The sequence below is a fragment of the Barbatula barbatula genome (assembly GCF_947034865.1).
Source record: "Barbatula barbatula genome assembly, chromosome: 17".
In the NCBI taxonomy this organism is placed as follows: Eukaryota; Metazoa; Chordata; class Actinopteri; order Cypriniformes; family Nemacheilidae; genus Barbatula; species Barbatula barbatula.
Window position 1 is genome coordinate 5,920,841 of NC_136780.1, and position 16,144 is coordinate 5,936,984.

At 39.3% G+C, this 16,144-nt stretch overlaps 1 protein-coding gene across 3 annotated transcripts in view; it reads left to right on the forward strand.

The window, feature by feature from the left end:
* Positions 1–10,444: 10,444 nt before the first annotated feature.
* The window catches only part of clstn1 (calsyntenin 1), a 32,279-nt gene continuing 26,579 nt past the window's right edge, over positions 10,445–16,144 (forward strand). The window contains exon 1 of one of the 3 annotated variants that reach the window (XM_079478640.1): positions 10,445–10,809. In XM_079478640.1, the coding sequence (XP_079334766.1) occupies positions 10,728–10,809 (82 nt within the window). In that variant the 5' untranslated portion in view covers positions 10,445–10,727. The remainder of the gene's footprint in view (positions 10,810–16,144) is intronic. The other 2 variants (XM_079478639.1, XM_079478641.1) reach the window with 2 other exon arrangements.

Below are 16,144 nucleotides of genomic sequence, written 5' to 3' on the forward strand. Positions count from 1 at the left end.
ACACGGCTCCATCACCTGTCTAAACTCTCCCTATCCTAGATCAATCAGACATCTGACTAAAAAGTGTAAATACTTGAATGCGTTCCCTTGCCCAAAGATTAAGAACTTGAATATTCATAATGTCTGTTTAAGAAGTTGGCTGGTGGTTTGAAGGCACACTCGGATGGTTGCCCAGCCTTTCGGCTGACTTGTAAAGCTGTCTGGGGAGAATTGGGTGCAATGTGAGGGTCATGATGTGCCTGTGAAGCTTCGGCCGTTCTTCCTCTAAATCTGTTCTGGACTGCAGTTGTCCTCAAAACTCTATGTTGTAACACTGGCTTTGTAAACAGTAAGACATTAAGTCACATATTTATTATTATAGTGGATGTAAAGCTTCTGAAAAGAATACTTTAATACAATACTATAAGAATGAACTAAATGTAGTATTATTCGACTATGAATATGTTGGTCTTCAGGATTTAACATGTTGACTGAAGTATCTCCTTCTGGCGATAAATGCATTACTTAATTCAAAGACGCTTTCAAACTCATCAAAATATGAAAAATGCAACATGTTCAGACTCAGATATCAGCACCTATGTTAACATAAATGCGTTCATAACGTTAATGCATATTTGCTTTGAGGCTATTTGCTACACTGTAAAAAAATGGGGCTGGGGCGTCAGAAATATTCTGTTAAATTCATTTTTCCTTTCTGTAAAATTACATGTTTTTCTTGTAAATTTGCAGTCTTTTTAGCATTTAATGGTTTCGGGCCGTATTTCAAAGATACAGTAATATCTGTAAAAACTTTAATATTCTCTAAAATTAAGTTCTTTACAGTGAATATATAAGGTTTATTATTAGCTGAATATATACATCACTATTAATTTAAGTTATATTGACTCACTTCGGCATCATTCACTCTATTGTCATTGTTCATCACAGTATTGTTTTCTTTGTGAAATTACCTGAAAATAATGCCTGAGATTTTCATAAAGGCTAGGTACAAAAACCTCTAAAACCATATTATTTTCATATCTAAATTTCAATCTATACAGAAATTCGTAGCTGGATTCTTGTAATATGATAATAAATAGAGGTAATGAAATCCAATGCTGTCTGTGAAATGGTAAACCTTTCTCCTCTTCTTTATTGTTTTTAGTCATATACTGTACAGATTTGTTTGATATTAATGACTCATATGCGGGTGGAGAGCCAGTGTTTTTTTTCCCATTCTGTCCCTCTGCTGAGGCTTCTGTCCTCAAACGGCTTGCTGTTTAAATGAGTATCCAGGATTCAATGCATGACGATTAATCCTGGATGCTTCTCATCTCACTTAACCAGAGATGGCTATATCCGTTTGTCCCAGATTACAAAGAGGACATTAGCTCAACCATCTGCTGCTCAAATGTCTTCTTCCAAGAATTAAAAGGAAAGCTGAATGATTTAACTTAACAGCCACATATTTAAGTTTTCTTTGGGTTATTTAAGTTCATTTTGGGTTCATTTACATAAAAACATATGTACATAGGGGGTCTTAATTTAATGTGCCTACATACTGTTTTAGCTTTATTTTAACTGCATCCTATATATAAATATGCAAGCACTTAAATGTTCCCTTCAGGATTCAGGTACAGGATGTCCATCATTCTTTGGCCTGTCCACCTTCTCAAAAACTCACATGTCCTCTGCTTTAGCCATCAGGATGTCTTTCACCTCGACTGAAGGTTTGACATACGTGTGGGAAAATGAGGATACCACGGAAAATAGGAAAAACAAAGAACGGGATGCAGTTTTATTGCATTATTGCAATAAAAATGTAATAAAATAAGCTTCCTTTGAAACGTGTTTTCTCATATCAGAATTGCTTATGTGATCACTAATGAAAAAAGCATCTGTTGATATTGGTCATGGCATGTACTGTAACTCGTTTAGCTGCTCCCTGTGGTTACCATAGAAACACCACGTGGTATGCTAATTATACAGCGGTTAGACTGGAACTAAGGGGTCTGACTCTTTCATTAACCTGTGTTTCTGCGCTCTACACAAAGTTTATGAACCATTGGTCTAGCATACTCATGTTGGCACAAGATGCCATGCTTTTCATAGAATCCCAACATTGTGAGCAACTTATGACTGCATGTTACAGGAAAAGAAGTTCAACTTTTGAGTAAGCCTTACCGTACGGGAGGCTGTGTTGTATCGTGAATAAGCAACAGCACGAAAAAGCCTTCCTTCTGATTGACAAAAGTCCTTGGCTGACTGTGACAACATGTATAGTTTAACGTTATGAAAGGTGTCACATATGCACGCTACACATTACTATCGAGTACCTTGCTTTTATAAAATGATTATCACACAAATATTAAAAAAAACCAAAAAAAAGATGTATAAATTAAACTGTATAATTAAAATAACTAAAAGCCTTCCTTCCGCTAGAAATAGTACCTGGCCGAACGTGAACAGCGGGAGAAATGTTTAATTTCTTTTACGTTGCTAATGGTGGTTGCTAAGGGAATGCCCAGTAATACACAGAATCGTTTTGTGCAGCGGTCATACATTTTTTATCGTGAATAAAACACAGCTATCAAGAATTGGAACTGAAAGTTTCATAAAATACGTAATAAAAACTTTTAACTTCATAAAACTTCATAAAACGTTAAACATTTAAAAAAAGAGCATCTAAAATCACATCAGCCATCAGAATAGTAAACCAAGGCCTAAAATGAATGACCTGTGCAAATATAATAAGGCTTCTAATCCTCCATGATGACCGTAAGTTGCACCATCCCTGAAAACACGCAACACATTCAGAAACCTTTCTTAACAGCAATGCATTTGTTTTAGCGGTGGCACATATGGGATCATCATCTTGCTGTTTGGGTTCTTAGGAGAATAGTTGAGAAACTTAAGTCTTGAGACGAGCAAGGAAAAATGCTGAATAGTCAGTTCCCAGAGCAGCAATATCATGAGTTTGACAGAACTGAAAGTTAGGGACATGTTTTTTGCATCCATTTATTAGTGTTAGACAAGGGCAAGAGGCATTAAACATACCTTAGGTATATTTAAATGAATGCTGAATAAAAAAACAACACAATATATACAGGTATTTTTATTTTGGACATAATATATGCCCAGTATAGTGTATTTTCAACCAGATATACTGTGCATCACACTCGTCTAACAGGTTGAAATTTAACCTGTCATGGCGTTTTTAAGAGACAGTTAATGAGGTCTCTGGTGTGCTCCTGGTGAGGGCAGGACGGGGATGCAGTGACTCAGCACAGCCTCGCATAGCATCCATCAGTCAGCAGACAAACGCTGGAGAAACTGCTGTTCTTTTGAGTCCTGGCAGATGATCTCCTGCTGAGCACAGACGCCGAGCCTGTGAATTAAATCGGACAGCTTCCTTCACTCGTGTTACATTCCTGTCTCATAGATGTTTTTGGCATAGGATGAGCACAGCCGCTTTCATTCCTCCTAGCACGTAATTCGAATCACGTTGTGGCCCGTGAATCAGAACGGCTATATATAATGTGTCTGTGATGGAAGTGATGGGTGAATAATTCTTCCAGCCGTCTGTGTCTTTTACTGGGTAAATAAGGGCAATTTGCCAGTGGTAAGCTGTTTTAGCATTATGAGTCAAAGTTCAGAATGTCTGACAAACTTTGGAGGGAAATTAGACATTGCGTTGGGCCTTTGGGTTATGGACTAAACTGCAATGTGTTTAATATGTCCCAGTGAGACTTTTGGCACGGAGATGTAAATGGGCTCAGTGTCTCACCAGAGTGTATTTCTGTACTTTTGTCTTTACTGGCACTAAAAATAAAGATGTGTGTTCTTGTTGTCTTGTTGGAAGCCACAAAATATTGTTAAATTAGGGCTTCACAATATATAGAAATTATTTAAATGTGAATATTGCGATGGTTTGCAATAATTAAATCATAAATATATATAAGGAAACACGTACTGGATATGAAATTTCAGATAATGTCAAATATTCTTCCAGTCTGTAGTTTTCCTGTCCTTTTAGAAGATGGAAACCTGCGGTTAAACTTTTGCTGGTGCATGGGATAATTTTGAACCTGGTATGTTATGCTATATAAGTCCCGAGTACCTCCTTTGGCTTGTGGATAGTTTTCATAGTACCCAGATCCACAAACACTATACTTAAAATTAGATAGCAGCTGCTCTCACAGTATCTTATCCTAAGACAGATTCCCGAAATACCTCTGTGATGGGTAGAAGAGTGCAACTGAATTTTTGAGACGGGGTCATTCTTGACAGGTTCGTCCACTCTTCCTAGCAATGTGGGAGTGTTACTGTGGGTTTATGGGAGAAGTAAAAAATAAATGTTTTAATGAAACGTAACGTTGAGAGGTCAGATGCTTATGAGGGTTTTCAATCTATGTGAGAATGACAGTTGTAATAATTCATTCAGTTGTGGTAAAAATAAAGCACGAGACATAAAAGGCTCTTAGTTAAACATAGTATACAGATCAAAAGAATCAGTAGCTGACTGGATGGATGAAAATGAGCACTCCTCGATGTGAGCTAATGTTTCTCTTTTTTGCTTCAGGGAGGGAAATATCCTCTCACCTTGCGCTGTGGCAGGCTTATATGAATCACTCTGGTTTATTCTGCTGACACTGCATGTATACGGCAGGCAGGAATATAATATGCAGCCAATGGGAGAGAAGAGCTATGGATGCTGGAGGATCAATAATTGAAAGGTCACAGAGAGTAGCTCAACTGCTGCTTGTGAGCTATAAGAGGAGCTACTGAAACTGTGTGTGTGTCCCCTACAGACCTGCAGTGAAGTTTATTGAGAATGTCTGGATGGTGACATTGAATGTAATGTTCATAATTTTTCTGTGGCATTATTTATAAAAGCAACATGGCTGCTTGTATATGTGAGAATCAAAATCTGATAAGCACTTTACAATTAGGTTGTATTTCAGTGCTGTCCTTCTGAAACCTTGTATCTCCATATTTTGTGTTTTTCATTAATTTTGTCCACAGTCACCCTTTGGGTTTTGCAAATATCTAAGAAATAAAAAGTATTAAAAAGTGCTTGTCAACTTTGACGACGCGGTGTTTTTTCCATTTTCTGATAAACACAGAATTTGGACATCTGAGGTTTTGGAAGGACCGCAATCATTTGTTGACACTGGTTAAGGCATTAGCTAACACAAAGTAGCAATAAACAATACTTCTACAGCATTTATGTTAAATTCAACATTTACTAATACATTTTTAAAATCAAAAGGGTTAACTGTTTAAATGTTAACATTTGTCAAAATACTGTGAACTAACATGAAGAATTGTGAATTGTCTAAAATGAACAAATGCTGATAGACAATAGACTATTTTTATTGTTTCTTTATGTTTGCTAATACATTTACTAATGTTAACCACTTTAAAGCATCAATCGTTTTAGGATTATGAAAAATTTGAAAACAGAAAAGTTATATAAAATGAATATTTCTAAATCACACCATTAATGGCCAAATTTCTTTGGTTCCATTGAAGCACATCAAATGCTTTTGGGAACATTCATTTGTTTGGTATTCGGTTCCATCAATGTGCTCACTTTTCATAAGCAGTCTTCACACAACACCATACCACAAGTTTTATTAATTTAAATAAGCAAAAATCTTCTTTATTTGCTTAAATGAAGCAATGCAATTGCAATTTTTCTTTTCATGTAGGTATGAAGATCTTTTAACTGCGTCAAATCTTTCTGTGTGTGTTTTGACCTTCTGCTGATTTGGCGGAGCATCTTTGCAGATTATACAGTTACCATCTTCAGCGATAAACCCCTTGTTAAATCAAACTTCACCCCTATTAGGTCTGCTTGTCATCCGGGAGAAACCCCCTGTCCCTTCCACAGGAAACTGTAATAAATCCAGCCTCCTTCAGCTTCACCCACGCTCCATATAAGTTCTATATAAGAGGTGCGTATCCACAGCTGTGTCCGGGCAGCAGATTTTCGCATTTGTTTTCAGTAAATATTATAACAGAGGTATTGGTCGGCTATACATTTCTCGACCCAAGTACACTACAGACCAGTTTTTTAAATTGAAGTGTGTGTTTTTGTGTAGTCCTTTGCTTGGTTGTGTGTGTGTGGGTCTTTGCTGATTTTTCATGCCAGGATTGCAGTGGCCCATGCAAAAGCACTGCCGTATAGTGCTCACCCGTAAAGGGCTTTACGGGTTACCTTCAGAAGCTTAAAAAGGTGTGTCAGGGGATGGATGTCTGCAGGTGACTGATGGGGTCCGTGTGGTTGTGTGTGAGTGCGTGATGGCAAAATCCTCGCCTCTGACTGCTCTGTGTTGGAGGTAGCGGGGCATGATCCAGCATGTCAACACAGTGCTTTGGTGTTGCTCAGAGATCGGTTGTTTTTAAAGGCAATTGTCAATCCTTTCTAAAGAATATACAGCTCCTGTCTTCTGCTGTGTTTGATTGTGACTCACTCTTGTGTCGTCTCTGTGGACACCGGAGAACAGATGAAAATGTTCTCCACAGCAGAGTGGCAACACCTCTGAAGATAACAGCTCAATAATTGAAAGATCTGTGACAGCTCCGTCTCTCAATTTTTGTGTGACATGTTTACACGGTAAAATCTCTCCATGTGCACGAAGAGCCTTTGAAATAGAAACCTTGCCAGTTTAAAGTATAAATTGAAGAAATAAGATATTAATCCATAATTTATTCATATTTTTTAGTATGTGTGTACATGAATATCTCTTCTGATACAAGAAGAAAGGTAAAATGCCACGTTCTGTTTGAACATTTCATTTCTACATTTGGAATTCTAATGTTTTATTGTCTTGTATGCCTTCAAAATGTGAGCAGGAAAAATAAAAAATTATAAAGTAAGTACAAATAATAAGCATTATGGTTTCCCAGCTGTTTAAACTAAAGCTTGCTCTTTCATATCTTAAAATACATCAGTGCCATTCTTTTGTCTCAAAATGCACACAAGTAATGTTTTTTTTTAATGCATGTTAAAAATGTCCCAATTTAACTAAGACTTGCTTAATCTAATCCCTTTCCGTAAAACCATCCCTCAATGTTTATTTCAAAATATAAGCAAAAAATATACAAATCTGCAAGATGAGGTAAGCAAACAGTTCTGGGATCTTTTGATCTCAAACATAGGGGAAAAAGTACTAGCACTACTATGCTAGTAAATGGGGACCCAGAGTGGTTTAGTTTCCCACATTCTTCAAAATATCTTCTTTTGTGTTTAACAGAACAAAGAATTTTATACAATTTGAGAGTAAATGATGAGATCATTTTTATTTTGGGGTGAACTTGTTGTTCATGTTGATCATCAACTTCAGGAGGTTAAAGTAAATATCAAGGTGAGATGTTTTTGAATTATTTTATTAACTAAAAATGAAAACTGTCCTGGCTTCATTACCATTCCTACTTAGCGTGCATGTTCTATCTTGTTGTTGGCCTATTATTGGTAATGCTCCCGCATTTGTAACTCACTTTGAATTAAAGCATCTGCTTAACAAATAAATGAAAATGTTCCATATTGGGTGTAACAATGCTTATAAATGCTACTGTTTTTGAAATCAGGACCATTTATTTGTTAAATAACAAATTAGGTAAATTACCTTCTGCAAGCCTATTTGCATTGGATGTTAAAATTGGAATGAATCCTAATGTTGAGTTTCTTTCCACGCTTTCCGTTGAATACGCATGAAATACAATAAAAGCAAAGCTAATGTTAGGAACCTACTTAACACATATATTAAAGAGTAAAAACACCCGGAAATGATCTTTGAATTAGATTCACACCTGTTATTGAGCCTACACACTGTACCTATGGAAAAGAAAATATGAAACCAATAGGAAATATTATTGTTAAACATCAGCAATTTGTGAACATTTTTTTATGTAACAAGATTGAACAAGTGCATCAGTCTTTTTAATGTGTCAGTTGTCTCCCATTCTTCCACTTTTCCTGTGTTTACACGTCTAACAGGACCACACACACAAGAACGCTGAAATCCTTTTATTCATGAGCACGTTTTGCACAGTAATGTTATCTCTTTGGTTGTCTCAAACACCCACCGCTGCACTCGCATTTCAGTTTTTCTTTTCTTCTGTGCAGCCGAAATCACGGCAGACTCAATAACAAACGCTCTCTCGCACAGGATTTCAAAAACAAAGCTCTTTGGCTTACAAAGCGAAAGAGGGGAAATTGTTTCTCTATTATAATCCACAGAAAATCGTCACACAAAGGGGAAAATAGAAAAAGCGGGGACAACTAATATAGCATTGACAAAACTAATAATGTTCAGCAAAAGTACTAGAACGGACAGGCGCAAACAGGACAGACAGATGCCATCACTTTAGTGTAAGTGTTCAGCGAGCAACGCAAAATACAAATAGGATCAATATGAGAAATGTTATGGTAGGTTTAGTGAGCAGGTGCGGCAAGAAAATAAGAATGAGTGTGCCTGTGTGGTTGGGAATTGGGCATTACATAATGCACGTACCATAGGTTTCAGAAGGTCAGATCATTGTCTTGAATCTGAAAGCTATGATAAAACAAACAACAGACAAAGGAAAGACATTTTGTTTAGGGGGATTGAAAACAAGCATGCTAGCAAGCCCCCAGGACCTTTGAGACAGATCGAGTTAGACCAGCAAGCACCGGTGGGGTTTAAAACTGACGGCTAAAGTCTGATCTAGGAGCATCTTTGTGTTGAAGTTGTATGGCGAGGAAGCTTACTGAGGGTCAGTTTGTGTTGCAAGACATTTTCCAGGCTGTTATGGACTGAAAGGCAGAGGCTGTGTGACCTTTAGGTTTGAAAGAGACAGACAAAGTGAAGAATGATACGGGGACTATTGTGTCATGATTAAACTTGAAGTGATTTGAGACGTAAGATGACAGATTTGGAGGAACAGAAGTTGCTACCTTGAATAACAAATATTACAAGTTTTATAAACTGGACACACTTAAAGAATTGTTCTTTCTTACTGGAATATGTGCTTGTTTACAAACGTCCTTCATCACATAACAGCCCAGATCACCATGACTTTCTATACTGCTGTCTGTTACTATTGGAAACAGAGGAGAAAGATCCAGACTGAAGCTTGTTATAAAAGAAGAGCACTGGAGTTTGAGGACGGCACATCAACACTTTGCTGAAGTGACTCAGTCCCATTATCTCTGAAGGGAATGCTTGACATGGGGAGATTGGGAGTCTAATATCCCTCTGCTTTGAGGCGGGGATGCTGAATCAAGTTTGGAGAATAACATTCACTAGGACAATTTCTTTGATGTCTTGAGAGGTTGCCTGAGAATTGTTGTTTTCCTTTGGTCTCTCGTGCGATTTTCATTTTCTGTTGGATGATTCACTGAGAGAACAACAGGGATGAAACACCATTTAAATAGAGCGGGTGGGCTCAGTTGTAGATTGTTGATATCGAACCTTAAAAAAATCTGAAATGTGTAGTATTCTTATAGCGGATATTGGACATAAGCATTTCACGCTTTAAAAACAAAAACAAATGTTCTCTTCCCCTTTTCTCCTCATTTCACCATTTGTATGTGAAGGCTGGTGCTGCCTATTCCATGAGAAATCATGTGACATATATATTCAATAGTCCTAAATAGTATCTTAATACTAAACACTTTAAATATCTTTTGAATATTTAAATGAACACATTCTTCTCATATTCATTCAAAAATATACTGGAGTCAGGCACTTTAATAAACCATTCTTTTAAAGGCACTCTTATTATTTGCCTTTAAAACATCTAAACCAGCCATTATTAAATAGATGATGTGTTTGTCCAAACTTCTCATGACTTAAGCTCAAAATACAGACTAAGCTTCTAAAAAGAACCATAAATGACCTTAACTTATTCCACAAAACAAGATGTTTGGCCTCCCACCCTTCATTTGAGAAAATCTATCCTCCCACCCCCCTCCCTCAGCCTTCCTCCCATCATTTTCTCTGCGTGCTGAAAGACAATGTCCCTTTGAGATGTCCATCAACTCTGAAGAAACAAAGCAACGTATAACTTCATTGGTCACGAGAGTTTGCAAAATGCAACACGAATAATACAAATCTGTCTTTGTTTTATACATATGGGCTTACACTTAATTCAATATCAACAGTTGCAATTGTCCCTGATAAGGAATTATTATTTTTTTCTCATGAAAATGCATCAGAGTAAAGAATAAACCTGTTTAACCTACTGGTGCACTTTCAGTTAGGATTTTATCACATGACACAAACTAGCTAGGATGTGGCCGGTGGATGCCTCAAAACATCGTAGTATAAATCATGTTAACAAAAGCTTTACACAACAAATCATCACATTTACGCTTGATAACAGTCTAGGATAACAGAAAAAACCGTTTTAACACATTCGAACCGCATCCTTTCAACGCACAGCATCACACCCTGTCTTTATCGCTCTGAGATTTGACTATGCAAAGGGCAAAGCGGGCGGCCCGCACTCCCACAATAACACGTCGTGACGTCAGCAGGGCACCGCTCCCGTTGGATGCAGCTGCGGAGCGGCGAGAGAGACTGAACGGTGATCTGAAGAGCAGAGCCGCGGCGGCAGCCATTTTAGAGCTACCGCACTAATCCCACATATACATCTTTGGATATATTTGTAACACTTAGCGATAGCTGATTTTATCGGACGAGAGGAGACAGACTTACATTGTTTCAAGCTTTAAGTGTCTCTGTTACAAAGACGGGATGCGGATCGGTGGGGTAAAACCTTTCGCGTCTGCAGTCGGTCTGCTTTTGGGACTATTATGCGCGGTGCAGGCGGCTAAAGGTAAGCGGCGAGACCCAAATATGAACAATTGTGAATCTCTACAAAAAGGCAAATGAGAACGTATGTTTTTATATCAAGTTGTCATTCAGAATTCTCTCTCGCTTGCGCTGATAATACCTGGCGCGAGAAAGATCTGGAAAGAATCGTTTTTAATATATGAATGTGTTTGGGATGTGTTCACGTTTCTGTCAATGTGTTCAGGCTTTTTGACAGCGATACGTATTTGTTAAATCGCAGCGCGTCCATCAGTTTCATCACGCGCAGTCGTACATCGCGCACCTTATTAAAAATCAATCTCTGGTGTCGTTTTCCGCCTTATACCGAAACCGTGATATTAAAGAACAGCAGTGCCTGTCAGCTTTGAAACGTCCGCTCTCCTACACGGTTCCGCTTCGCTTGACATCTATTTTTAAGTGTCAATCTGACACAACAACAATTTTCTGTGCCCACACCCGTGACCAACAATTCAGTAAAGCTGTTGTATACGAAACATCATCAAGAGATACATGAGATGCTTTAATGTCTTCTCCGTGATGCTCTTATTCTGTTTGATCTGATAGGTGCGTGTTTGTAACTGTCGTGATTTGTTGTTATGTTTTGTACAGATAAGATTGATAAAGGTCCGTGCGCATTGCAGATACCGCGTGGATTTCTGTATGTTGGGTGCTTTTAAAGATTCGACTATTATGACACACGCACACACAGTTAAATATGACTGAAGGACATCGCTGCAGGTGCACGCGCAGACTTCACAGGAGAGAGAGACAGAGGAGAGAGAGAGACAGAGAAAAGAGAGAGAGAGAGACAGACAGAGAAGAGAGAGAGACAGACAGAGAAGAGAGAGAGACAGAGAAGAGAAGAGAGAGAGACAGAGAAGCGAAGAGAGAGAGACAGAGAAGAGAAGAGAGAGAGACAGACAGAGAAGAGAGAGAGACAGACAGAGAAGAGAGAGAGAGAGAGAGAGAGAGAGAGACAGAGAAGAGAGAGACAGAGAGACAGAGAAGAGAGAGACAGAGAAGAGAGAGACAGAGAAGAGAGAGAGAGACAGAGAAGAGAGAGAGAGACAGAGAAGAGACAGAGACAGAGAAGAGACAGAGACAGAGAAGAGACAGAGACAGAGACAGAGACAGAGAAGAGACAGAGACAGAGAAGAGAGAGACAGAGAGAGACAAGCCCATCAGCTCAAACCTGGCGGCGAGATACGTCAAGTCCTGTCACGACAGAAGAGCAACAACCAGCACAACACACACAACACAGACACAACACACACACAACACAGACACAACACACACACAACACTGACACAACACTGACACAACACACACAACACTGACACAACACACACAACACTGACACAACACACACAACACTGACACAACACACACAACACTGACACAACACACACAAACTGACACTTATGACAGGATCCTGTCACTTTCACTAAGAACTTTTGTCAATACTTCGCACTTTTATGTCTGTATTGATGTGTACATATTGTTTCTTATATAGGATACTCTTATTTTATTTTATACAGAATGTTTATATTTAATCTTCCTGCTTTGGCAATGTAAAACACTTTTTTATCATGCCAATAAAGCTTTTTTGAATCTTGAATCTTGAATCAGAGAAGAGAGAGACAGAGAAGAGAGAAGAGAGAGAGACAGAGAAGAGAGAGAGACAGAGAAGAGAGAGAGACCGAGAAGAGAGAGAGACCGAGAAGAGAGAGAGAGACCGAGAAGAGAGAGAGAGACAGAGAAGAGAGAGAGACAGAGAAGAGAGAGAGACAGAGAAGAGAGAGAGACAGAGAAGAGAGAGAGACAGAGAAGAGAGAGAGACAGAGAAGAGAGAGAGACAGAGAAGAGAGAGAGACAGAGAAGAGAGAGAGACAGAGAAGAGAGAGAGACAGAGAAGAGAGAGAGAGACAGAGAAGAGAGAGAGAGACAGAGAAGAGAGAGAGACAGAGAAGAGACAGAGAAGAGAGAGAGACAGAGAAGAGAGAGAGACAGAGAAGAGAGAGAGACAGAGAAGAGAGAGACAGAGAAGAGAGAGACAGAGAAGAGAGAGACAGAGAAGAGAGAGACAGAGAAGAGAGAGACAGAGAAGAGAGAGACAGAGAAGAGAGAGACAGAGAAGAGAGAGACAGAGAAGAGAGAGACAGAGAAGAGAGAGACAGAGAAGAGAGAGACAGAGAAGAGAGAAGAGAGAGAGACAGAGAAGAGAGAGAGAGAGAGACAGAGAAGAGAGAGAGACAGAGAAGAGAGAGAGACAGAGAAGAGAGAGAGACAGAGAAGAGAGAGAGACAGAGAAGAGAGAGAGACAGAGAAGAGAGAGAGACAGAGAAGAGAGAGAGACAGAGAAGAGAGAGAGACAGAGAAGAGAGAGAGAGACAGAGAAGAGAGAGAGACAGAGAAGAGACAGAGAAGAGAGAGAGACAGAGAAGAGAGAGAGACAGAGAAGAGAGAGACAGAGAAGAGAGAGACAGAGAAGAGAGAGACAGAGAGAGAGACAGAGAAGAGAGAGAGACAGAGAGACAGAGGAGAGAGAGAGACAGAGGAGAGAGAGAGACAGAGGAGAGAGAGAGACAGAGGAGAGAGAGAGACAGAGGAGAGAGAGAGACAGAGAAGAGAGAGAGACAGAGAAGAGAGAGAGACAGAGAAGAGAGAGAGAGACAGACAGAGAAGAGAGAGAGACAGACAGAGAAGAGAGAGACAGAGACGAGAGAGAGAGAGAGAGAGAGAGAGAGAGAGAGAGAGAGAGAGACAGAGAAGAGAGAGACAGAGACGAGAGAGAGAGAGAGAGACAGAGAGACAGAGAAGAGAGAGAGGCAGAGAAGAGAGAGAGAGACAGAGAAGAGAGAGAGAGACAGAGAAGAGAGAGAGAGAGACAGAGAAGAGAGAGAGAGAGACAGAGAAGAGAGAGAGACAGAGAGAGAAGAGAGAGAGACAGACAGAGAAGAGAGAGAGAGAGACAGACAGAGAAGAGAGAGAGAGAGACCGACAGAGAAGAGAGAGAGAGACAGAGAAGAGAGAGAGAGAGAGACAGAGAAGAGAGAGAGACAGAGAAGAGAGAGAGACAGAGAGGGGAGAGAGACAGACAGAGAGGGGAGAGAGACAGACAGAGAAGAGAGAGAGACAGACAGAGAAGAGAGAGAGACAGACAGAGAAGAGAGAGAGAGAGAGACCGACAGAGAAGAGAGAGAGACTGTAGTTTTTTCATCTCAAGTATATCATTTAATGACTATTGATAGCCTAGATACTGCTTTAGCCTGAAATGTTCATAATAGTGTGTTGAATGCTTAGGAACCAAAAGTATTCATGTCCATACGAAGGAGTTATGACATACGTCCTCTACACAACTCTACAGTTTTCACAAGTTTGAAACACAATTGTATATGTCAACCTCCACGGATGACTACTTGGTCGCAGATTTGATTACTCTTGGATAAGTTTATCACTCTTGATGGATTGGACAGAGATCTTTGAGTTTGACCTGCTTTTGTTTAAACACACCTGCTCACTTCCCTGCTGTTATCAGTCGAGTTGAGTCAAAACCCCACATTTACACTGGATTGAGTAGAACTGCAACAGTCATAATAAGTCATATTGTTTGTTTCTGTTTATTTTCACAGTTTAATATTTAAAGACTTCTAGAGATGGCTGCTGGATTTAATGTTTCCTAAGAATTGTTAGAGGTTTACCAAATTTTGTGGAATAATGAAGGTTCAGTTTGAAATCTTTGCATAGATGAAACAAACCAAAAAACTACAATGTGGCTACTGAGAGATGATTTTAAATTTTAATAGACAAACGTTCCCAAATCCCACCAGATTGTTTTACTGAGAACATATGCATCACTGAAGCGAACTATATCCGATCATGGTTTATGTGTGAAGGCGAAAATCTTTAACTCTAAGAAGATCTTAACTACTTCTAGAGTCCTTAAGCACTGCAACACATTTCAAATTGGAGGAGATTTCACACCAACAGCTGCTCATTCGGCACCGGTGCCCCCCGGTCAAATGTATTGCTTGTTTCAGCAGTCTGAATCTTGTAGCTGTATGTCTTAACTTACAAATGGCTTGATGGAAAATCTCTTTTCCAATTGAAACTGGAAAACTAGAATCGTTGGTTTTGCAGATAGCTAGACATCCATTAGCGCTTCTGCGATGTCGGCTTTTGAAGGGCCCATTAATTCTGGGTGCAGAAGACGGATAAAAAAACTGAGCAGACTTTGTCTCATGAGGAGGTTCTCTTATTGTTCCTCGCAGAGAAATAACTCAGTGACACTGGGTTCACACCAAAAACGCGAGTTTAGCGTTTTGCACAAACTATGCCTGTCCAGGTATAGAGAGCGTGGAACGTGTATGTGCACGGAAATATGTGCACGGAAAAGACTCGAAATGTGAATCAGGCCTTACTGTTGTTGATGCATGCTGTCAGAGTACTTTTAAGGTTCAAAGTTTTAAGGCGCTTATGGTGCAAATGTGGAACGCATATTTATTAAAATTTTGTCTTTATTAAGTTTCAGTTTATCTTTTTTGTCCACCATAATGTGTCATAGGCTATGTTGTTGTTTGTTCATGGGACTTGAACAAAAGGTCGCTTGGCCAGGACTCTAAGCTGCGTGCCGCAATAAGCACGTCACAATGCACCCACTGTTGTGCACTACTCAGATATTCGACCTATGTTTCCAATCTTGAATTTCAAGGACTTTGTAAGCATAACAGATAAGAAAGCACTGCATCTATTTTTTATATTTAAATTGCAGTATTTTGCAGTCTTGGTGAAGGCAGTGTGGCAGAAATTCCTACGGACAATCGGTCTCAGTCATAGCGGCGGCCGGGCAGTCAGTTGTAATTTCATTGGCCTCTTTGCGAGTTGAATTGAGTCAGTCATCTGTCAAGAATGGGTCATTACGTACTGAATTTAAGGTCCCTTTAGGTCTATTGTTGATCTTACAGCATCAGTAAACTGCATTTGAGGTAGAGAATTGTATGTTGGGAGCTTTGTTTACTGTGATCTGCTGGGAAATTAACTCAAGACATTTACAGGGATTCATTTGGCTGATGACTGTTCAAGGTGACATATGGTGCATTTAGCTATATGGACATCATCAGTATGTGTGTTTCCTGCGGCACATTGACTACCATTATAACTAAGTTAACTAAATGAAAGGAATATTCATAGAACAAATCCCTTTCTTGGTCACAGAGAAAGAACAGAACAAAGGTATATGGATCTTTATTCAGTAAGACCTTAATGCAGAACCTTCGATACCTATCAGGACAGTAGCGTAACCCTACCCCTGACATCATTACCCGATTACATTTCAGGTC